Source organism: Candoia aspera, chromosome 10 (assembly GCF_035149785.1).
Source record: "Candoia aspera isolate rCanAsp1 chromosome 10, rCanAsp1.hap2, whole genome shotgun sequence".
Taxonomy (NCBI): Eukaryota; Metazoa; Chordata; class Lepidosauria; order Squamata; family Boidae; genus Candoia; species Candoia aspera.
Genome location: NC_086162.1, coordinates 26,072,411 through 26,096,557, shown reverse-complemented (window position 1 = coordinate 26,096,557; position 24,147 = coordinate 26,072,411). Strand labels below are relative to the sequence as shown.

Sequence of the window (24,147 nt, the reverse complement as noted above, 5' to 3'; positions counted from 1 at the left end):
AAGCAGGGAAGGGTCCCGATGGGCTGTGGCAGCAGAGGGGGTCCTCGGCTCGAAGGCTGGGGGGATCCACCCTGCTTGGTATTCGGATGAGAGACCACGAGTTTGAGAAAGACCCGGAAGGAGCAGCGGCAACCTCCTGCGTGGGCCGCCCAGCAGGCCGGACGAGCTGGGCACGAGATCCTCCGCGTTACCTCCCGGGGTCGCTTGGCGGGGCTCCTTCCCCCTCGGACCCGGGATGTCCCGTCCCGCGGGTTCGGGCGCACCGCCTCGCCTCGCTCACTGCGGGCGGGGAGCCGCTCAAGGGCGGCTGGGGCTCGGCAGCGGCCGAGCCTCCCCTCCCGTGGCAGTCTACCGCAGCATAGCCTTTGCTCGCGCTGCAACACGCGGGAAATGCGCCAAGAGCGCAGAAGCGAGCAGGCCACTCGCGGCCGGGCCTGAAGGGCTCCCCGATGGCCCTGCTCTGCCGGCTGGAACGGGCTGGCCGCGGCGGCCCCGCAGCACCGCCGCTCCCCGGCCGCGAAGCCCCTCCGCCGATCAACGCCCGCCGCCCAGCCGTTCGCCCCCTTCTCCCCGCCTCCTCACCCCGCTCGGCCAATGGGAGGCGGCTCCTGCAGCGCTCCGGGCCGCCATTGCCTAATCAGAAGCGAGCCTCCTCCTCCCGGTCGCCTCGGTTGCCTTCGCGGGGCGGGGGACTCTGTCGCCTGGCGACGGGGCGGTGCTAGTCCCCGGATGTTGCCCGGCCGTGGCTTGGCCGGTTCCCAAGATGGCGTCGTCGTCGTCGTCCTGGTCGTGAGGCGGACCGCGACCGGCCTGCGCGGCGGGGGCTGTGGAACGCCAACCAGCGGCGCCGCCGGGGAGGCGGGCCAGCAGGCAGGTGGGTGAGCGCGCCGGGCGGGCGGTCCTCTGTGGGGCAGCAGCCCGCCTCTTGCCGCCTCCGGGGCCTCCCGAAGTTCCAGCCGAAGCAGGCGCCCCTTCCGGCGGGAAATGGGCCTTCGAGGCTGCCGGGCCGGCCTCCTTCGCCCTCGGGCACGGACGGGTCAAAGGGCAGAGCGGACGCGGCGGGGCGTGGATGGGGGACCACCCGGAGATCCCCGAGCTGCAGGCTGCCCTGGGAAGGACTCCCTGGGCGCTCCGCAGGGAGGGGGCGGCGCGGTGAGCTGCGCGGGTGCCCCGTTGGAGGCGAGGGCACTGGAAGCCCGAGGCTAAATCCGACAGGCGCACTGAACGTGCGTGGGGGGAGAGGCGGCTGTGCCCGAGGAGGGGGTCGTTCCAGCCCGCGGGCGTTTTTCTCGCTGCCCCTCCGGTCGTGGGGATGGAGCCGGTGCAGCAGCGGGCCGGGCCGGGCCGGGCCGCGCCGCGCCGCCCAGGGCTCTCCGGCCTCGTGGAAGGCCGGAGACCGCCACGCTCCGTAGAAAAGCCTCAAGCCGGAGCACAGTTCGGAGCTTGAGGTTGAGGGAAGACGCTGCTTTTCAGCGGGGGCCTCAAGACGCCGTCTGTGGAGAGGTGAGACGGAAGGGCAGCTGCTTGTCCCCTTTCCCCCCCTTGCCATAGTTCTGCCGTGGCTTCCCGGGGCGTTTGCTTTTCTCACCATGGAGCTTCAAGCCGGGTTCCCGGTGTACCTTAAGCCGTGATTTGCTTTAATCACTATCTAGGCCTTTGGCAAGGGTGGTTGAAACCCCCGTTCGTCTTCGTTCCGATCTGTTTCTGTCATTTCTGCCGTCTTCATTCATTCTTGTTGTTTCCTTGTTTTTAAATATTTTAACAATTTGCAAACTGCGCAGAGTCACTGGGAGTAAGTCGGGATACAGCATGAGGTTAAATTATCATCATCATCATAAACACAGGGGGCTCAGTCCAGTGTCAGCAGAGGGCCCGTGATTGTGCGGGAGTGGGGCTGTTCCTGAGTGAGCTGGGAAGGCTAAGCCTGTCTTTTTCTAGATACTGACCTTTTGGGCTGTTTAGGTTCTCTCTATCCAAGCAAGCCGACGAGATCATCCGTCCATAAGCCTCTTTCAAGTATTTACTTTTGGTTCATGGGTTTGAAGTGAATCTCTTTTCATTGCATTTATAAACTGCAAACTCAATTTCTGATTGTAACCAAATAGCACTATTAATGCCTAGAAGACAGGCATGCCTGTCAGTAGTTCAGAGGAATTTAAGGACTGCAGAAGTTCAGCTCCTACACTTTAGAAGCCTCACTGTCCAAAAGGTGGTTATGGGATGTAACTAGCTGATGTTTTGTCCTGCATAAAATATTGTATCCTGGAAGAAGACCTGTCTGAATGTTTGGAGCCCTACTTTGCAACATTTTGTTGAAGGCTGTGTGTGAAGTTTTAAAATAAATGCTTCTACATCTTGTGGTTCTATAAGTGTAATCTGAGAATGCTCAGGCAGATAAAAAATCTTGGAAGAAAGGAATTAAAACATGAATGACAGAGGTGATCTGTTTCAGGGAAAAGCTTGCGCAGAGTAAGATTTTGGCATCTGTAAGCAGGCCATGCCCTGCTCCATACATTGGTGTGGGCTCACTTTCCTAGTTAAGGGTCATCTGTCTGTGAGCTGCAACCTCTGTCTGTGCTAATAAGGAATTTCTGAATGTCTTGGTCATATACTAATGCTCATTTATGAAACTGTTCTGAATTCTGTACTCCAAAGACACCAATAGCATTTTTTTTTCTTGTTATATACAAGGTGAGTCAAACATTTTGTTTATAAAGATCAGTATAAAGACAAGTTTTGTCTTGCCAGGAGGTGATCGTTTCTCAGTTCTTTCAGCCTCTGATTTATTCCTTGAACATGTCAACAAAAACAACTTGAATTCAGGTTTGTATCCCAGGATAATTGGTCATACTGATAGGTTCAGAAGCACTCCAAATTGTTTCAGAAAATGACTGATCTAGCTAAAAACTGATCTCTAGCTGTTGGCCTTATTCTGATGAGAGATTCTTGTGTGTCTCATTATAAACTTGGAATCACTTCAAAAGAAATGAGGATTCCTCTTCAAGGAAACAAGGAAAAGAAAGCCCAAAGAAGCAGAAGATTAAACAGTTACTAAATTTGAAAGATTCAAGAGGAGATAAGAGGCACCGTTGCCAATTTGTACTTACTGCATTTATATAGGGAAGAACGCTCATTTAGCACTTGTTTCTCTCAGATATTAAGAGTTCTTTCCTTTCAAACTTTAGAAACATACTGCCTCATTTTTTTAAAAAAAAGTTACAATTCTTGGCCTAATAGTCAGCCTCGTTTCAAAGGAGACTTGACTTTTTCAAAAAATCTCCAGGTTCAGATGGAAGCCTGGTGTGGGAAAAGACACACAAATAGCCTTGGTAGCCTGGGAAAAAAGTCAATATGTTCTGAAAGCCAGCAAGGATGTACTTTCCTTTTGCCAATAAAAGAAAGCATTGGTTAACCCGAGCAGTGTCCTAAATAAAGTGCTCAGCTTCTGATAACAAACTTGCTGGCTGTCTCAATACATTGTTCTTTGTGTCCTGAATCTGTGAATGAGCATTTGTAGTTCAGTGGTGAGACAGACCTGCCCACATGGGGGTTTTTCAAGTATTACCTGAAGTTTTGTGTTGGGTTAAAAAAACATTTTTTCCTCCAAAGTATTTTCTAAATACCTTTGTTTTGCATTTGTCTATAAAGACTAGAAATTGTTTTTAAAACCTGTTAGTAGTGGATTCTTGATCGTAACCAAGTCCCTTTTCCATCAAGGGCCAGTTGGAAGATGGCAAGCGGGAGTTTTCGTGCCTTATTCCAAATCCTGGGAAGGTTCTGATTATGCAAGTACAGCATTTGGAGTACGGTGTTTAGGCTTTTCCAGTTAATGAAAAGAGCAAGTAAGGGGGTAAGCCTGGTAAGGTGCATACAGTTATTTGTGCCTCAAATAAACTTGAATATTAATGCAAAAAAAAATCTATTCCTGTAATTATTAGTTCTCTATTCTGTTTAAATAAATCTACCACCCCTAATTATTTTATAATGAAAAGTAAAATTATATAAGCCAAAAATTTAGACTCTGACTCTTTCTGATTATAGGCTTTTAAAAATAGCATACAGTTGTACACAAGGGTAGGGGGCAAATAGCAGAAATTGTAGATTACTATCAGCTTATTTTTTGTTAAATCAGAGGAGACAGGGCAGTTTTTCCATCCAGGTGTGTTGTGAGATATATTGCATGTTATTTCCACATGTGTAACAGTAATAAGTTGGCTACAGTTGTTGGCATTCTGGACTGAACAGATTTGGCTGCAGGGCTCTTTAAAAAGGGACAATACAAGGCAGATCCAAGAAGGAACATTTCATGGAACAGAAATCCAGATAGGTTTAACTTCAGCTCCTATGATCCCCAGACTGCTGACTAAAGGATTACAGGAATGGAAATCCAATCCATCTGGAGGTGTTCCAGCGGGGAAATCTTTTCTGTCTCCTGCCCTCTAATTCTTCAGTTGTGAAACTATATCCAGCGTACCTCTTATTCCCACAGATTCTAAATTAACAATAGAAACGGAGTAAGAGACGAGAGCTTAGTTTATTGAGGACAAATCACAATTTTGGTATTTCAGAAGACAAGCTGATGGAGAAATGAAGTGCTCTATTGTATGTGCCACTTTTTTCAAACCTTTTTGAAGCACCTTGATTTTTCTCTTTCAAATGGAAAATGTTGTGGTCTGAGTGGGAGAAAGAGAAACGGGAGATATTTTAAGCCTGAATGGGGAGCCTCTCTGTCTGTAGGGCCTTCTGTTCCAAATTTGGGTGTTTGTAGAGTGTACGGAAGACCATCTCTCCAAACATCTGTACAGAAGAGAAGCAAATGCTCCATCTGACCCACAGACATTTGCCATGATTATGTAGATATAAAGTCTTTGCTGAAAGATGCTTGAATTCAACAGAGGACGATCACCTGGGAGCTGTGCTGGTGTCTAGCAAGCTGGAAAAAATTCTTAGCCCTGATTAATGTGTGGGGGTGGGGGAGCGTCTTTGAGGTTTAATGCCCATTTCTTTTGTACCCTCTGGAATTCATCATTGGGTAGTTTTCCAGCCAGAGGAAGTATGTGGCTTCTGGTCCACATTTGTGCCTGCTATTTTCTCTCTTGCTTATAGATGTAGTGGGGATTGCACAGGCTGCAACTGGCACATTCGTTGGAGGAGCCTCCATGGGCAGCAACTGGATGGCGGTGGCTTTGTGTTCTGAATGCAGCCCAGGCAGTTCTTGCTCTTGATGCCTAACCCTCCCTGCGAGTCTTGTGAATTGGGCTCCCCATTCCCAAGCCACAGTTGCCAGTGCTCTCTCTACTTTATTCTTCTCTCCCTCCGGCAAAAATAATGGGCATGCCCACAATGTTCATGGCCAATCCCTTCCAACTGTGAATAATTTTTTGTTGCTGCTCTCCAAGAAGTATCCAGGATGCCCTGCCTCTTGTACCCAAACGTTTACATAAAGACTGACTCCTAGAAGGCCTCTGGACACAGAAGAATTTGTAAAATGGAGAGAGCTTTTTTAAGAAAAGTCACTGGGTACTCCAGGGTAGCCAATCAATATTTTTTTAGATGGTGTAAGGTTTCCTTGAGGATTTGTGGGTTGCTTTTTCTAAGTTATAAGAAAGGGTTAAGGTGGAAGCAATGCCGCGTTAATAGCATTCCCCCCTCTCCAGATTTAATGGGGCAATATTCATTCAAGAGGGATAAACACTTGGTTGGCTTGGCTATTCCCCATTTCCTAATTCTCTTGTACAGACCCAGTCTAGACATAGCCCAGAAGCCCTGAGATGCACCCATATTGGGGGGAAGAAAAATCTTGTCTTCCTTTGCTTTCCTTGAAGAAATAAAATTGCCTGCTGGATCTGCTGCTCTTATATCATTTTAATGATATATTTTGGAACTAAGCCTCCAGCGTAAGAAAAAAGTATTTTGTTCTTGGGGCTGCAGGCTTGTGATAATGCTGCTGAGAATTTTTCTTGCATTTAAAACACTGGGCTTGCTCTTTGAAACACCAGTTTCACCATTCTTTCATTCTTTTCCGGGGAGCCGGGGAGGGATCATTTGAGTTAAGAGCAACAAAGAAGAGAGGTCACTCACTGGGGCCAGGTGAGTGTGGCTCCTGAGCAGCCATCTCTGGCAAGCAAGTACATTTCAGTGTCTTTCGCAGGTAGCATGTTTTGGTTTTTCTACCTAAAGAATGCAGGACTTGGCCATGTTTCTTCCTCTGTTTTATTGTTTTCATATCTTTACTAGCACTACACTTTTTATATAGCTACACTGGCTGCTTCTGTGGTGCTCCATTTTCCCCTGATCAGAATTGTTTGATACTCATCTTTTAGGAATTCTTACACATCTCAAACTCCTCATTTCCTATTAGATTCTTCTTCCATAAAATGCTAATATCATTGCTCTGAGTTCATTAGAATCTGTTTTTGAGATCCAAAATAGCATTTTGCTACAACCAGCTTTAATTTCCTTTAAAATGAATAACTGCAGAGTTACTAATGATTTTCCTCTAACATTCCTGCTTCTCCCACTAAGTCTTCTTTATTTTAAGCATCAACTTACCCTGTGGCCTTGAAAAGCAACTTGGAAGGCAGCACCTGAGGGATAAAGAAACCCCCCACCTCTAAAGGTGACAGGTGGCAGCATCAAGTGTCAAAACAGCAAGCTGCAGGCAGAACGTATTTTAATAGGCAAGAATTGACTTCAAACACTTCATGTCCCAAATGGTTAGTACTGTAGCTTGTGGGATGGAAGGAAGAGAGACAAACCATAGTTGGAACTGCCACTCATAGAGATAGAGATACGGTGAATCAATATAGGTTTATACTTGCTGTGCCTAATTTGTGCTTCTGGGAATTGGTTCAGAGTGAGAGGGTTGTCCCTGGGAGAAGTGAAGATGAGAAGATCTCACCCTTTGGCTGGGTCTTTGACCGCTTTGTACCCGCTTTATCAAGGGAACGACTGGTGAACTGACACTTCCCAGGTTCAGGTGCCTGTTGGAGTTGGCAGCCGAGAGAAAAGTTCATCTATAACAGCAGGAGCTTCTCCTGGGAAAAAGTGAAGCCTGTTTAAATAATTTTAATTAATGGCTTTGCTGCCTGCTAATGAAAATTAGTAACAATGCTGTGAGTTCTGTCCCACTTTGCTTCTTCCCCCCCCCCCCCACTATCCCACATGTGTGTTTAGGAGAGAGAATACACTGTAATTCTGGTAATGATGTAAAGAAGTAATTAAGGGTCTTGCACAGTTAGCTTGCAGTTTAATTACCACCAGAGTAATTATTTGGCAAAGCAGTGCTGCTGCCACCAGCCTTTGACATGATTACTCTCTACTGGGGAGGTTTGTGTAAAAACTGGGGAAAGACACTGGTTTTAAAGGCCCGTCCTGGGTGCGGCTTTTGAGGGGGATACAGGATCTGCTGAGAGCTCTTGATGGCTTCACAACATTTCAGGGGAGGGCAGGTTGAGACACCTGAATGCTGTTGGGCTGTATTTAATGGTCCTTGTTTTCATTTGGGTTTAAGGTGGCGCCTGACGGTTTCTGAGGAGTCCCCTAGTCAAACCCTGGCCCAAACAGCTTTGGAGGAGGCTGCATCCTGCACTTCTCTGTAGCTGTAGAGATCCCTCCCTCACCTGCAGCTCAGGGGCAGAGGGTGAGGGTTGTCAGGGTCAACCCTTGGCCATTTGGGGGGGCCCTGCCCAGAGCCTGGGCTGCTGCTGGTTGGTCTAAGCAGAAGTGGACTAAATGGGCCATTATTCTTAGTCTGTTTCTGCACCACCTTGTTTTTCCACTGCTGTGCTGTGTGTTGAATGCCGATCACAGCTTGGGGTGCTTGCCATCCACCAGAGGCAATCCACTTGTACAACGAATGATCCTCTGAGTACAAAGGAAGTGAACTTTAAGCCCCCTTGGGTGGTTTAGTTGTTCTACTGGAATTTTAAGTCCCCTCGAGATTCACAGGGTGAGGAAGATGAACTGTGAGCTGAGAGGTACAAGCTTTGTGAGATGTGTTAAAAAGTGTTCCTCCAGCTGGTGTGTCTGTGCCTTTCATGCTGCCAGCTGGGGAAAATTGGTGGTGTGTGGCTTGGGTCCCCCTGCATTCCTTGCATTCCTGCCTTATCCGCTCTCTCTCCAGGGCCCTTCTTCTCCAGGCACTGACTGCAGCCAAATTAGCCAGGCCTGCAGTATTGGCATCTCTCAGAGCCGCTGGTTCCTTGGAACTTTGCCTCGTGTGTGCTGATGGCCCACTCCTTTCTCATCCTGCGCATGTTTGGCCTCCGAGGGAGGTTAAGTTAGAATCGAAGCCACAAGGGTGCCTGGCGCTGGAAGTGAGAGTGCATGAGTGTGTGTGCTGCTGTGTCTCCAGTCTGTGCTGCTTGCACCTCCTTTGAAGTGGTTTAGTGTTCTTTGTGTGGCTGCTTATTATTTCTAAGTGGTACGAGCTTCTTCAGCCTTCAGGCCCCGCAGCAGCTTTAGTGGAGCAGCTTTCTGGATCAGATGAGGAAGAAGACAAAGACGGATTGGCACATACACGGAGGCAGTGGCTTCGAGGAGAGCTGGTGAATGGATGTTGCCGCTGTTCATTTTCACAAGAAGGATGCAGAGGTGGTAGCTGTCCCTGGGACTGAAATCTAGTCTGTTTTTTCTCCCCCTGCCCCAGAATGTGGAATGATGGTATGCCAGCAGATGTGTAAGTGAGGGAAGCTCAGATAACCCCTTTCACCTTTCTTCATTGGAGAGGGGGGGCCTGTCCGGAAGTGGCTGTGATGGTTGTGATTCTTCGTACAAGGAGTACTTCTGGCTCCTTGGCTGTCAAGCGTATCTTTGTGATGCGAGTGGGAAGTTGGTTAAGGGAGATCTGCGGAACTTCACTCTCTGCTCATTAATGTCACGGGAGTCTTTATCTCTTACTTTCCCCATGCATATGGCTGCTTTCCCATCACAGATATTTCAGTGGGGCTAGTTAAAAACAGTGTTGCATGTAAGGAGGCTGCATACAATTAAGGACACATGGAGAAAATTGGGAAAGTGTCTTGAAATAATTCTCTAAGATAAATATAAAATGGATTTCAGTCAAGGGTCTTAAAGAGGAAAGAATATTTAAAAAGCTGTGAAGTAAACAGTCTTTACAGTTCTTGGTTGCTTTTAGGAGCTGAGCTGGAACCTATTACCCATGAATAGTTTTTTCCAGCCTGGTGCCCTTCAAATGTATTGGGCCACAATTCCCACCCGCTCTTGGTTGTACCAGTTGGGGCAATAGGGCCTGAAATGCAATCAGCCCTTCCCATTCAGGCAAACAGGTGTAGAAACCAGCTGGTATCTACTCAGTGGGGATGCTGTTTGACTTGTGCTTTTAATCAATCAATCCAATTTATATGGCTGCCCGTCTATCCAAGAAACTTGGCTGTGAACAAAATAAAAACAAAAGATTACATTAAACCAAGAAACCACTTAAAATGATATCAAGGCTCAGTAAAACCACTAATCACATACACCCCCAGCAGAACCCCCATACTAACAGCCCAACCCCCATGCCTGGGGGGATTGTGCCGAAGTGTGTATCATTCTCTGTTTCCACCCATTACGGTTTATTTCTGGGTTTCCTTGCAGTGGTTGCCTCTGTAATAAGCAGTCCAGATCAGAGGAGATGTAAGTGGCCCTTTTGCTCCTATCACTTCAGCGCCCCCCCCCCCCCCGTTTCAAGAGCCTTTGGAGTGTTATGTGTATGTCTTGGTAAGACTGAAATGTAAGCAGAAGATCAGCGGGTCACAGCTCTTTTTCTTGTATTTTAAATTAATTGTTTGCATGTAGGTTTTTCAGAAGGGATTGGGAAATCTTCCAGAGAATGGGCTGCAAATGTGTGGTGGGTTTTATGTTTCAAAATGGAGAGAGTCTTATTCTTGTTTGAAATATATGCTGTTTTCCCTTGCTTTATCTGATAGAGTGTCAGGTATATCTCTCCTGAAACAGTGGGGAAAGGTGGCTGATGGCTGTGTAAATAACAGTGTCTGCATATCTTCAACACAACTTGTGAAAGCCCACAGCTGGGTTCAGAGGTATTTCCGTGAATCCACAGTATTTCTGTGCATGGAGTCAAACTTGCTGCAGAGATGTCCATCTTGATAACCACTGGGTTTGACTGGCTTCAGTAGGGTTTGCGCTACTGAAGCCTAAGCAGTGATTGTACAGCAAAGCAGGCGGGGAAAGAGCTGGAAAGTAGATTAGTGTTAGGAGGTCTGTGAACAACATGTGGGAAAAAAGAGTATTTTCTGAACTTCATTCCCTCCCCCATCTCTTTCTGGGTCTTGCAATTATTTCATTGTCTGATAAAATGTCATTGCTTCTGTGATTGATTAAATGCCGTTATAAAGTCACATAGCTGGAGAATGTAACTGAAAACCTCTGTTAGCATTTCACAATCGTATTAAAAGAAGGTACGCTCCGAAGGCTGTAGCAATCTGGCTGGTATCTTTTTGAGGGCAGACTGTTCTCTTGGAGGATGGGCGGAAGAAATAGCCCTTTATCCTGTGCTTTCCTGCACATCGTCTAATATATGGATAGACATTTTGAAAGATAGTTAGCACTAGCGGTACGGTCTGCTGCCAGATTGCATTACTCTTGTCATTACTACAAATTCCTTTTGGAGGCCACCGGATTATAGGCAAGTGAAAAGGAATTTTCAACTTCTTTGTGATTGCTTTAATACTTTGATCTCACTGCCACTGGAGGTTTTTGTGCAGGGGAGATAGAGGTGAATTTTTGTGTGTGTCATGCTGGCTGACCTTGGACTGTACTTGAATGGAGGCTGAAAGAAAAGTCATACCCATAATAGTAGAATGACTTGTATAACACTTGACTTTTTTGGGAAGTGGTGGCAAAGGCTGGTTCTTTTGCGATGCACAGAACCAAATTTGGCTCAAGTCCGTTGTATGGCCCAGACATCTGTTACCCCCAGTACCATTTAATCATTTTTAGTGCATTTGTGGCTTGATCAAAGATGTTTTAATGCAAAGTGAATGATTTACATATATCTTCACATTCATTGCTTTGGATTGGGGTTAGGATTGCAAGTCAAGTTCTCTCAAGGGGTGGAAGTACAGAAGTGAAAGTCCATATAAAATATTCCACCCTTCTCATCCTTGGTGGTGGTGTTTGGATGGCAGAACCGTCCGTGGCTTTCCTGTGCCCTCAGCTGACCCCTTCTTGCATGAGCATCAAAATTTACCAGAGGGTGAAAACATGCTCTGTCATACGGGGGGGGGTCGGGGGGTGCAGTCCAACCATCCAGGGTTTGCAATCTGGATTTACTCTACTTTTCTTTCAGGTGAGAAGTTGCTATGGGGAATGGCTACAACTCTTAATCCTGTTTGTTTTTTCTTGAAACATCTGCATTATTGATTTGGGATTTATGTGCTCACTTCCTCAGAAATCATATTAGAGGTTTTAAGGTGCTTTTTCCACCGGATCACTCAGACCATGCTGGAGATAGACGAAGTCTACATGTTGTTGGAATTTTGCTTTCTGCCCGTTCTTTTCCCTGAAGTCGAACAGCTGTGCACTGCCACCCGCAGCCCGGGTTCCCAGAGAGAAAGCCCTTTTCTGTGCGGAGCCTTCGGTGTGGAAGAGGCTGGACGGGTACGAGGTAGGAAGCACAGCATCCTGCAACCTGGTGTCCTCCAGAAGGCTGAGTTTTATTTTATTAAACAAGAGAGCTCTCCTACGGAGATGGGCAATCTGCAGGAGCTTTTCCGACACCCTTCCTTCCTTTGGGGCAATTACGAATTAGCGGATGGATCTCCTTGCCGGCACAACAAAAGCCAAGGCACCCGACAGCTGTTAATTAGCCATTTCCCAGGGTTGCTTCTCTTTGCAAAAACGTTTTAGACAGTTGGCTTGTTCTGCTCTTTTACAGGGCAGTAGGCAGCCGGGAACTTGAATCTTTTGGCTCAGACTTTCTTCTGCCTTTCCAGCCAGAGAACTAACTTACCAATTTCACATCGTAATGAATAAGATTCCTAGGAAACCATAGTGCAGTATATTTAATCTCACCTCATAGTTAAAGAAACTAGATTTGTGCAAGAATCCTTGTCCTGCATTTGCAGTTCTTTCTGGTGATTTAGTCCTGGTCAGGTCCTGAAGAAGTGATTCTTAACCTGTCAAAAACCATTCTCGCCTTCAGCCTGAGCAGAAACAGTTCTTCTGGGAGTGTGGGCTTCTGTCGAAGGTAGGGCACGTATTTTGGGGCTGCCTGTGCAGATGCCACAGGGCAGAGGGAGAGGATATGTTGGCCTTGGCCTTGAAGCAACTTGCACACTTGTCCTCTGGGTCGCCTATTTTAGAGGGAGTCCAGTCCAGCAATTAATAAGTTGGATTCCTGCCTTCTGGGATGCCCCGTGCGGTCCTGGGTCACTTGGAATTGCCCCTTTTCCAGGATCCAGCTTCTGTCCCAGTCACTGCCGGCCCTCCATCTTCAGGATCTTGCCACAGTCTGCCCTTCCCCTGGTCCCCCTCCTCCCTCCTCCTCTGCTGTGTAGCCATCAGATGCTGCCCCATTGGCTGTTCTTGTTTCAGATGCCGCTGCCTGGTTGGCTGCAGGGTGAAATCTGCACGGGCTGTCCGGTTCTCTCGACCCTTTCCTCTTCTGCAGGATCACAGGCCTGACACGCCACAGACCGGAAAGAAATCAAATGAACTGCATGCCATGAATGGGGGGGAGGGGGGTGTCCGGAATGGGGGGACTTTTAAAACCTCTATGGGGTTGGCTGTTTGCAAGAGAATATACAACAAACCTCAAGTGGAAAAAGTTGGGAGACCCCCTTCCAGCAGGATTTGGCACAGGCTGCCTTATTCCTTTAACCCCAGAATCCACTATATTGTGTCTATTCTGAAAAGGCTGCCAAAATAATGCTAAAAACGTATTTGTTTTGCTAAAGACATTTAGCAAATAGTAATCCACTGTCTTCAATCTTTAGCATGACCTAGATATGATCAAAGAGAGTAAGAAAGTTTAATTTAAAGAAAATACTGATTTTTTTAAAATTAAACTTCCTTACTCTCTTTAGTCATATTTCAGGGATCTCCTGTCATCTTGCTCTGAAACCGAAACTGGGACCAGCCCACAGTTCTGACAGCTGTGCTAGGTTGTATTCTGCATGACTGAAGCCAGAAAGATGCACGTTTTTGAAGTCTGGGTCAAGCCAAAATTAGAATCTTTCCCTGGAAGGATGAGGCTTCTTCCCCTTTCTGAAATACACCGTGGGGATTCTTTCTCCAGCTATCCCGAATCTGGGAACCTCACACCACTCCCTCCCTGGCCTCTTACTGGTTTAGATGCTCTTTGTGCTGCTGGAACGGAAGCGCAGCCAAGTGAAACCGGGCCTCTGGTGGAAGGGTCCAGAGTCCTGGTTTCATCCGATACCGCATCACATGCAAGGAGTCAGGTTTTTGAGGGGGAGGGGAAGAAGACAACTTCAAAGGCATCTCCGTGGGGGGTGTTTGTGTTTTCTTGGAGATGGGACGGTGGAAGCAAATCTAATCGGGGGAAATTTGTTTGCAGAAGGAGTTGCTGATTTTTCCATTGCAAATAATAGCTGGTGGGAAAACGAACTAGAGGTGGCCTCTGTCACATCTGCAGTAATAGGAACTTTTGAGTGTGTGTGGAGAACTCCCTGCCCCCGTTCCAAAAGGGGACGGATGTTCCAGATGTTCTCTTTCAGTGCATAATCAATCCGAAGTGCTCGCCCTAGCGCGCCTCTCCCTTGGTTCATGCAGGTGCTAAGACAGTTCGCAACCTGTAGCCCTCCTCCTCTTTGCGTGTGCCTGCACCCCATGGCCGCCGGGGGGCGCTCTCTTCCCTTCAACCCCACCCCCAGCAGGCCGGTGGTGGGCTGGGCTTTGGGGCTGGCCACGCAAGGGAAGGCGTTTCCCTGCCTGAGTTGAGGATCTGTTCCTCAGCCCAGCCAGCTGACTCTGAGCCGAGAAACAGGCAGGCTTCTCTTCCAGAGGGGGGAGACCTCCCCCACCTCTCCCTCCCTTGTTCGTCACTGAGTGATCTATGCCCCCCAACCCCCAGCGAGCTGACTTTGCAGGAAGTGCAGCAATGCAAGAGGTGAGTGAATCCTGGCCACCAGTTGCTCCCCTTCCCCCATGGAGCCTGGGGGGGGGGGAGGCGCTTCCCGAAGTGGGGGTTCTTCCCCTTGCCCTGGGCTCGTTCTCCCTCCCCGCCCCCACTTCCGCCTCCCAGCCTTATGCTTAAGGAGAGGAGGGCCCTTGGCTGGGATTGGCTGGGCTGCTGCCCTTGGAAGACACAGCACGGCTTTCCTTGGGCATGGGGGCACGGGCAGAGGGCACTCCCTTCTTTCAGTGTACACGTCAACTGAATTTTCCTTTCTGTAGAAATCTTCCATTTAACTGTTCTGGGGGGGAAAGACTCTTTTAAAACAGCTTCTGTGGTAAAAATCTGTCCAGCGTTTATCTTTTTGTCCCTCTTAGGCGGCTTATAAAAGTGAAGTTCTAAAAATGGGAGGGAACAACCCAGCAGGAACAGTTAAAATGTAATTACGTCTTCCTTGGCCAGATTGCCCCAGGGATGCCTGCACAGTCCAGGTGACTGCTGCCTTTTGGGGCTGGAGTGGGGAGTGGGCAAAGGGTAGCATCTGTCCTCACTAAAATGCTAGGAGGATGAAAGGCTGGTGGGCAGCCCAACTTCTAGGTACCCCTATCCATATCTGAGACTTGCATAAATATATCAGAGTTGCAGGATGGTGATGAGAAGGTTTCAGGAAGGGGCTACAGAGGTAAGAACAAAGAAGCTGAGCAAGAGAAAGCCTCAGCATGGAGACCTGCTGGAGGGGGAGGGACAAGATCCTGTTTCTCCCCCCCTCCCCAGTTCAGGAAGCAGCCCTGATCAATACAGAGGACAGTATTTCCTAGGCCACCAGGTTGCTATTAGTCCCCCCCCCCCCCCCGTTTCCTTAGGGCTAGAGATAAAGAGAGGGCTGAATAGAGTTGAATACAGTCTGTGGTCTGGCTTGCACATTGCACTAAGCCACCATGTGGTTTGTTTTGTTTCTGACTTTGTGTGGTATGTAAATCGATTTGTTATGCTTAGTGTATTTGTGCCATCTGGGCCATTAGGGCTTTTATGCCACTGTCTTGAAAACTGGCTCATCATTAAGGGTTAGAGTGAGTTTTACTGATTGAATGTGCAACCTGTTTCTTCAGTTTTGAATTTCCTTTTAAAAAATAACACCTGATCTTTTACTGTAAAGCAGTTTTAAAGCAATTACAGATAAATCCTCAACAGCTTAAAGATCCTGTCATAATAATCCAAGTTGTTTCTGAAGTTTTTTTGGGGGGAGGGGTAATCTTTCTGGAAGCTAAGATTTTAAAACAGCTGGAATGCACTCATACTGGAACCTCCAAAATGGAGTGCAGTTCTGACCATGCATGGCAGACTGTTAGTTTACAATCGTTACAGGGCAGATCTCTCCTCCAAGAAGTTTGCAGATTAAAATTCAAGACCCAGGAGGTAATAGTGGAAGAATGTACACGGTTCATTCATTTTGCGTGTGTGGGGGTGGGCTTAGTTACAGTTGGGAAATACAGTGAGTTTTGAGAGGATTAGAAGGAAGTAAGAAACGGGCGGGTGTTACGTTAGGAGTTGTAGACCTGAGAGTCAGCAAGGGAAAGGGAAAGGGAAAGGTGCTGTGCCTAAGTGAGGAAGGGTTGCGGGCAGGGCGAGGCACAGCTTTGGTTAGAGGGAAAACCGAAAAGCCCCCAGGATTTAGTGAAAGAAAACAAGGGAGTCCGCAGCTCCTAAGCCCTTAAATTTCATGCTAGGAATGTTTTCTGTAGCTCTTGAGGTAAAAATGGCTTGGCAGATCCTTAAATTGCAAGATGATGATGGTTCTGTCCCCTAGCTATTTATACGTAATTTGCAGTTTTTATTTCCTGCCTACCAAGGGCTGAATCTTCCTTGACCTCCTCCTCCCCCCACCCCCGCTGGCAGGACAATGGAGCATGCAGGGCACTGCCCTGGAAGGGGCCTCAGATGGAATTTTTGCCTTGAGCAACTGCCTGAAGGCTGCAGTGGCTCCGAATCACTACCAGAGAACCTTTCATGTTGTCTAGAGGACTGGGTACTCCGGTTCTCTGCAGAGTTAATTTTATTAATTGTATTGATTGATTGATCGATCCACCTTTATCATTATTATTTTTTACTAAATAACTCAAGGCGGCAAACATACCTAGTACTCCTTCCTCCTTCTGTTTTCCCCACAACAGCCACCCTGTGAGGTGAGCTGGGCTGAGAGGGAGGGACTGGCCTGAGGTCACCCAGCCGGCTTCCGTGCCTAAGGCGGGACTGGAACGCACAGCCTCCTGGTTTCTAGCCCAGCACCTTAACCGCTAGACCAAACTGCCTAAATGTTCCAAAGTGCAGTTCAGACATGACCAGCCCAGTGTGTTGGGTTTCTGGGCATGAAGTGGAGAGGAGCAGCTCGGAGGAAGATTAATCAACTCAGTGAGGCTGGAACAGCAGGACAGGCATTTTTGCTAGAGCGATGTCTTCTGAGGGATGACCCTTGGGGCATCTGTTGAATGTTGCAGTGCATCTGCCCCTTCCCTGGAGAAAGTTGGCGAGGGTTTCAAGGATCAGCCAAATAGGCTTTGCTCAACTTCCGTGAATGAGTTGATCATGCGCTCTTCTAATTTCTTTCCCCAATGTTAGTGTAGCTGGATGTAGCCCCTGCGGAGGAAGACCCGTGGCTCAGGCAGGGGAGTGGCTTTGCCTGCTGAAGATGGCAGGTTCCATCACCAGGCCGAATGGGAAAGATCCTAGCAGGGCCCCGGTTAGGTGCAGCGGTAGGCAGGGGTTGGATTCTGGGTTCCGCTGCTGGCTAGAGGCTGGAGGGCTGGTCACAAGGCATGCTTATGTTTCCAAAACATAATTCTCTTTTGAGATGCTGAATTTGTATGAACTGCAGGGGTGCCTTTAGGATTGGTGAGACTTGTTTCCATGTGCCGTGGGTCCTGACTTTGTCTTCATTATTTGTCCATTCTAAAAGACAAGAGTTCCAACTTCCTTAACCACACACACACACAACCAAACCAGTTTATGTCTGATCTTGAAAAAAACAAGTTTTGTCAGTTTTCTGCTCATTCTGTTTTGGGGTTGTTGCTGTTGGTTGCTTTTTTTTGTTTTGCTTTTTGGGTAAGGTGGTGGTTATACTTCCAGCCAGTGGCAAGATCTTAACTGCTGGGTGTATACTGGTGGATGTGGGCGTGCTCCGCTCTTCTGTTTATCCACGTCTGTGCAAAAGTGTTGGTTATGGCTGACTAATCAGACAAGGCTGGCTGCTAAAGGCAATTTGACCTAGGGAAAGGCTGCTGGCTGTGACCAGCCAGGGTGGGATGGGGCAGTCCAGCCTCCTCTTCTTCTTCAGCAGACAACTAGGCTTCTCTGCTGAGATGACAGGGAAAAGATACTGGCTCCTGTTTAAGAGGAGCAACGTTAGCGCCAGGGAGAGGGTTCCTGGCCTGGCCTCTGCGTCCCATTAAGCAGCCGGGGCATCCTGGTCCTACTCCCCTGCACAGTCCGCAGGGCTGTCTCGGTGGACAGGGGCTGAGTAACAGCTCCGCCCTGCGGTTCGGTCCGGGACAGAAAGCAGGTCCTCCTGCCTTAATTAGTTCCAAGGCTGTGGGATAATCTCTCCAGAGCTCTTCAGGACTGTGGGCTTTTGTTTGATCTCGTCCCGGGTTGCTTTTGGGGGCGGGGGTTAGGACTCTTGCGGTATTTCTTCACTGCATGGACAACAAAGCAAGATTTAGGCCATGAAATAATACCTTTTTTGGCAAATACTTCGGCAAAACAAAATCGTGTTCTAAAAGAATTGATCCCTGTTGTTTGCCTTGTCCCCTGTCTCCCAGGCACCCAGTAGGGGAGAATGCTGTCTTTTGGGTGGGGAGCTCAGTATTGGCGTGTTCTGATCGGAAGTACGAAGGCAGCGGCATGCTCTGCAGGATTCCAAAACCCAGAGAAATGTTTTTGGACATTAAGATCTGCTGAGGGGCCTTTGCTCTGTGTCCCCCTACTCGGAGCAGTACTGCCTTTGCTGTGGCATTCCAAGGTGAGGCAAGGCTAACCCTAATCGGCATCGTTTCAAGCGGGAATCTGGAGCTCCGTGACAACAGTTCCTCTTGAGTTTTGTTCTTTGTCAGTTTTATTGCCTGCCTTACTACTGTGCTTCCTTGATTGCATCCTGCTCAGAGATCAGTAGATGCAGAGTGGGTTCTAAATATTTAAGTACATAAGAAAATAAATAAGTACATGAGGATTGGATCTTCCAGGACTGAGCTACCAGTTGGATGTGAGTTCCCCACATGGCTCAACTTTCCCTTCAGTCAGAGGAGGGATTGGTCTTCTGTTGTTGTTGTTCTGCCCCACTTCCTTCTGTCTGACAGTCTTGCACCCAAACTTCTCTATGAAGCCTTCCAAGAAAGAAAATTATGTGGTTCTCAAAGTCAACTTCTTTGATGTGGTGCAGACTTGGGGGTCAATTCCCCCCCTTACTCTTAACTCAGACTATTTTGCTGAAGAAGAAACCCCATCATTCTTGCAACCTTTGGCACAGAGGATGAAGGATGGAAATACAGCTAATTTAAGGGGCCACCAACTGTGTCACTGCAGGGATAAATCTGATCAGAATTGTAAGGAACACTTAACTGGACTGTAGAGATAATTGCAGCATCTCATGGAGGATGAAACAAGGACAGTTGTTTGAGTCAGGAGAAGTCACCCCCCATATAGTCCAATAAGTGACTGGAGTTGGGTCCTCCCAGCACTCACTTTACCTACCAGTATTTTCTCTGTATGCTTTTTTTCGCCTGTGCTGTACTATTACATTTTACTAACCTTTTTTTTTTAACATGCCTTAATTCGGAGTTGGATAACTGAGCTTGAGTGATCCTGGGGACTGTAACATGGAGTTTTGAATTCCAGTGGTGTGTCTTGGTCCAGGAGGACTTGAAGTTTTGAACCTCCTGTAGATATTTCTCTGTAGCTTTCTTTGTCTTTGGAACTGTCTGCCCAGATTTGGGTAATTTTCCCTTAAGCACAAAACCAAGTACATATTGGAAATGTTCTTGGTTTGGGGAGAATTCACTCACTGGCGTGTTCTGAAAGATCCCTTCTTTTGTTTCCCCATTGCTATTCCAGCCTCAAATATTTCACCGCTTGTTGCAGAGCTATACAGTACTGTCTGCCTGCTATTCGGTGCCTTTCAGAAGAAGTCGTGGGAAGCAAGTGGACAGGCGTTCAAGCCTAGTCGCTTGTTTCAAAGACCAGACAGCATAGAAAGGACGGCTGGGATGGCCATGTGGGCTGAGTTTCATTAGCCCTTCCTGTTTGTGCACATGCGAGTGTCTTCCGTGACAGAGTCTGTGATCCACCAGTGGCAGTCACTAGGTACTAATCTGTGCTGGGACTTTTGCTGCGGCTGTTGCATGGTGACCCACCACGTGGAATTCTCCCATAACTCCATGAATCCCCTGCTCTGTGACCAGAGCAAGGGGGAAATCTAAGTGATGGGCAGATGTATCCCAAAGATTGTGGTGATGAGCGTGGTGGGAAAACAAGTACCTGACAGACTTCTCTTTGTCCTTTCCCTCATGTTTTACACATTTCTCCTGGAGCAAGAGCAGCTGAAGGCTTCTTTTCTCCTTCTAGTACAAGTCTGCCTTTGTTTAGCTAATGTGCATCGGCGGTTCTGTGCATGTGCTGTGAAATTACTAATATACTCAAGGGCAGCAGTTCTTTTTACATAATTAAAGCCCACCCTAACCACAGGTGAGCCAAGTAAGTGGTGGTAACTGCTAAACTGGATATAACACTCTGTACGTGCAGGCCAAGGAAGGTGTACCGTGTGTGATCAGGTTTACGAGCAACGACAGGGCTGGATAGAATTCTTGTGGTCCACGCATGATCATTTCTGTAAAACCACCTGGAGTTGACCTCAACCCAAAGGAGGCTTTTTCTTTGTACATGACAGGTTCACATTTTGGTGATCAGATACTACTTGCTGTTTTGGTAGGAGCCTGTGCATCATCCAAGTAGCTCTGTTGGCATGCCAGTGCTAACAACAGTGCCTGGCAAGAGGAGTGGTCTGCATCATTTACATGCAGCTGTTAATTCTCCCTTGGTCATGGGCCTTCGTGAGTCAGCTGACTCGTGGCTCACAAAATGGGTTTTAATTGTGAGCTGCGGAAGAAGATTTGTTGGCTTGGTATAAAGAGGATAGGAGTATTTGAAGTAAGCCTCCACGAAGATTCAGCCAGGGCCATTCCAAGGGGAAGCGCAGCTTTGAAGAAGACCATCTCTCGGCCTCTTGTACAATGATGCTCAAATGCTTTAAGGGTCGTTGTAAGATCTGCAAACAAGGCTTGTGCAGGTGGTGATTTTGAAAACCAGGAGTATTTTCTTATTGTTGTGCTCTCTGAAGTGAAGAGTGTTATGCTTTATGGAGTAAAGGTTATGTGCAACATTAATTCCGAATATTCAGTGGGTCATGACTGCCACATCATTAATGCAGAAGCCCTTTGCCCTAGTACGTTGCAGGGATGTCTGAGGGAAAGGAGGAGGTGGATGCACGGATAGACGTACGCCCATATCCACAGAGCACACAATTGGAAGGAGGTCTTACATGGCGCTCTTTGTGGTTGAAACAGAGTCTGGAAAACGTGGTCTTTAGAGCAAACACATTCTCTAATTGTGAGCTTTTGGTCCTCTGGGAGTATCTGGGAAAGGCCTGCCGGAGTTTGTGCTTTATAGCCAGAAATGTGGAGAACTTCCCCCAGCCAATGGACTGAGGCAAAGGGCGGGAGCAGCCGCCGCCATTTAATTAAAGAGAGGATGAGCCGAAAATTCATAAATAGGAGGTGATGTGCTAAGGTGCTTCCTTTTAGCTGCCACAGCCTGTGGACAGAGGCAGACTGGGCCAAGATGAAGTCTCCCGAAGACGAGTGGGCTTGTAAGTCTCCAAACCCATCAGCTTTTTATAGCATTGATTTCGAGATTCCCTTTTTGCTGGGTTTGTCAAGATCCTTTTAAGTGTAACTTCCTCCTCCTCTGCTTTGCGCTTACCACTTCAATTATTACTACCAGCAGAAAAAAAGGATTTGTTGGGGCAGGGATAACTTTCTTAGCTGCTGTCTTCAGAGCCGCAAGCACCGTAACCTGGGTGTTGCTCCTGTTTTCTGCCCGGAGAAGGTTTGTTGAATGGATTCTTGGGCGTTCTTTGGATCTCTCTGCAGATCTGCAGTTGGATTCTGTGCCCGCGGAAGGCGGTTTGGGCAGTTTTCTGGGGCCTGAAAGGGGGAGGTGGTGCTCCCTCATCCCAGCGCAACTTTTGTGTTTGTGTGCCTTCTTGTCTGAATCCATTAACGTATCAGTTCTCTCTCACGCTTCAGAGAGAAAAGCAGGCATAAGCCTGGAGATGGTTTTGCTGGAGGGTTGTCTGTGCAGTGGCTCTCAGGCTGAGGTTTAGATGAATACTGGAGACGTGGCTTTTGTTCCTCTGTCTGGCAAGCATGGCTTGGGTGATGGGAAGGGCGTGGAAAAAGCTGAACAACAGAAGGCAAGAAGGGCTCCCAAGAAATGCAGGCTCAGCCCTCGGGGATCGAGTTGATGCTGTCTACAAAACCGTCATTTGCAAGCCTTGCTCCCCATCTGTTTTGGGGCAGTCCTGCTCTTCTGCGCCTTTGCCAACCGGACCAGTGCAGACCAGAAATGGGAGGGGGGTGGGGTTTCTTGCTCCATTGGAAAGCTTTCCTTCTCCCTAATTGAGCAATCCAGGAAACGCAAAGGCTGTGCCATGACAGTGGGCGGTACGTAATTCTCCATTTGACTAAATAAACGGTAAATTGCTAGCAACGAGGAAAGGAATTGTTGATGCAGCTTGTCTGCTTCTTGATGTTCTTTGTCCTAGAAGTGCTTGTCAGACAGCTGATGGATCTGCCTGCCTGTCATTCTGTTCACTGAATTTCGAACATGGCAGAATTTGAGGCCCATTGATTAAGTTTTGTTTCAGAAATTTGAGAGATTTAAAATAGCTCCTTCCCTCAGTGTCTAATAAGAGCAGGTGATATTATGCAGAGTAAACTTATTTGCCCGTTGGCCTCATGTGCATTATGTCTTCCAGGTGTAGAGTCTGACTTTGCTTTGGATGCTTGTGAATGTTCATTTACTGCAGTATCTGTGTGTGTTTGCTGTTGATCAGCAGCTTCTTTTATGAGGATTAAGTCTGCGGAGTTGAGCATTTCACTGGTGTTCATTGTTTCTACCATACAGATCAGCAACTGAAGAACGGGAGCTTCTGATGATACTGTAGGGCTGGATTTCGTCCTGTGGTCCTCAGTTGTAAATCTGACACAGGTCACGAACCTTGGTCATTTCATTCCTGTATAAAATGTTTTGTTAGAAAAGGCCAGCATCTGGGAACCTTCTGTTTTCTTTTTTTCCTTCCAAAATCACCCCCTCCCTGTGGTAAAAAGGGTGGTACTTCTCAGGCTGCCTGGGTAATTTATGGGCAGTCCAGACAATTAAGACCTCTCTATAGCCTGTGTGTTAATATGGATTACATACTCATAATCATGCTCTGATGATTTCCCAAACTTTGTTATAGTGATGGATATCAAGCAGTGAGAACATCTGTGCCTTGTTTCTGAGGGCATTGGTGCCACAGAACAAGAGGAGTGGGTACGTGAAATTACACCTTATTGGGCCAGCTAATAAAATGCTTCAAGCCTTTAATCCATAAGAGGTTCTTCAGCTGAGAAGAAAGCAGGAAGAAGCCACAAGCATAGGTTTGAATGTTTGCAGACTATCGTGAATCTGATTATTAAACTTTGGGCCAGCTGCACAGTCAGAATAATAATGGGCCCGAAGAAGGAGTTCACCCGGGCACAAGGTTTGGCTAATGCTGCGCTGAGCCTCAGATCTCTGCTCTCTCTGGAAGAATCAGAACAGCACAAGGGCCTCCTGCCTACCTGATAAGTTGGAGGGGGACACGTTCGCAGAGCCCCGGGACAAGGAAGGCTGAGCTGTGCTTGGCCGGTAAAAGGTCTCGCGTTCCCTGTTGGGCACCCCTCTGCTTGGAAGGAGCAGGCAGCGTGCAATGGGAGAGGCCTGTTGCTGAAACTCCGCAGTGCCACTGAGAGGCTCAGCTAGGTCTGCATCCGATGGAGCCATAGTTTGACCTGTCGCAGCACGGCTCCTTATGCCCCCATCAGCCACGGGAAACTGTCTCCTTAAGTGTATGGCAAGAGAGTTTGCCTGTTCTTCTGAGAGAGTTTTGGCACCTTTTAGCAACCCCCGGGAGCAGAGCTGTCTCGCTTGGTTCGGTTCAGTGTGAAAGGAGGCACAGGGCTCGCCAGAGCTTTCCGTTGCTCGTTTGTGTGCCTCGCCCTGGCTTCCGACTGAGCCACATTCTCAGAATACAAGAAGGAGGTGCTTCCTTGCTTTCTGTGGCCATCTCTCAACTTTAAAACACACATTTTAATTTAATTTAATTTAATTTAATTTTTTTTTTTAAACACTGCCCAACTCTCAGTGACTCCGGGTGGTTCACAAATAAAAATGCACAGAACAATAAAAACGAAGAGCAGAAGGTGGCAAAAGCAGACAACAATGAAAGCAAACCTGCATTACCCAGAAGGGGACTTAAACCGCCTCAGCCGACGGCCTGGGCGAAGAGCCAGGTCTTCGGGGCTCTCTGAAATACTGGCAGGGTGGGGCCCTCCAGATCTTGGGGAGAACCTCATTCCAGAGGGCAGGCACTGCGACGGGAGGTGCGCTTCTGGGGTCCCAATAGATGGCATCATTTAATCAAAGGAACTTTGGGGCACATCAGCCCTGCAGGGTCAGTTGGCCAGACGGATACTGTGGGCGACAGGCGGTTCCTCAGGTAACCGGGCCCTCTGCCTTGTAGGGCTTTACCGTCTGGGCAGTGACCAGCACCTTGAATGTTGCCAGAAGGCACTTTAAGCAGAGAGGTCAAAAAATGGAAGGGAGTTGGAACAAAATAATCTAATGCAGACGGAGCATGAGTGTCTCTAAACGCAGTTGCAGATGTAGCATAGATACGTTTTATACTGCGGTGC

General features: G+C 47.9%; 1 protein-coding gene across 3 annotated transcripts in view; it reads left to right on the top strand.

The window, feature by feature from the left end:
• Positions 1 to 786: 786 nt before the first annotated feature.
• PAK4 (p21 (RAC1) activated kinase 4) overlaps positions 787 to 24,147 on the top strand; it is a 39,746-nt gene continuing 16,385 nt past the window's right edge. Inside the window, exon 1 of one of the 3 annotated variants that reach the window (XM_063312594.1) lies at positions 787 to 874. Coding sequence is in view for 1 of the 3 variants with exons in the window: in XM_063312595.1 (XP_063168665.1) it covers positions 20,990 to 21,017 (28 nt within the window). In the remaining 2 variants the exon portion in view is untranslated. Of the gene's footprint in view, positions 875 to 14,026; positions 14,099 to 20,637; positions 21,018 to 24,147 lie in introns of those variants that run through there. The other 2 variants (XM_063312596.1, XM_063312595.1) reach the window with 2 other exon arrangements.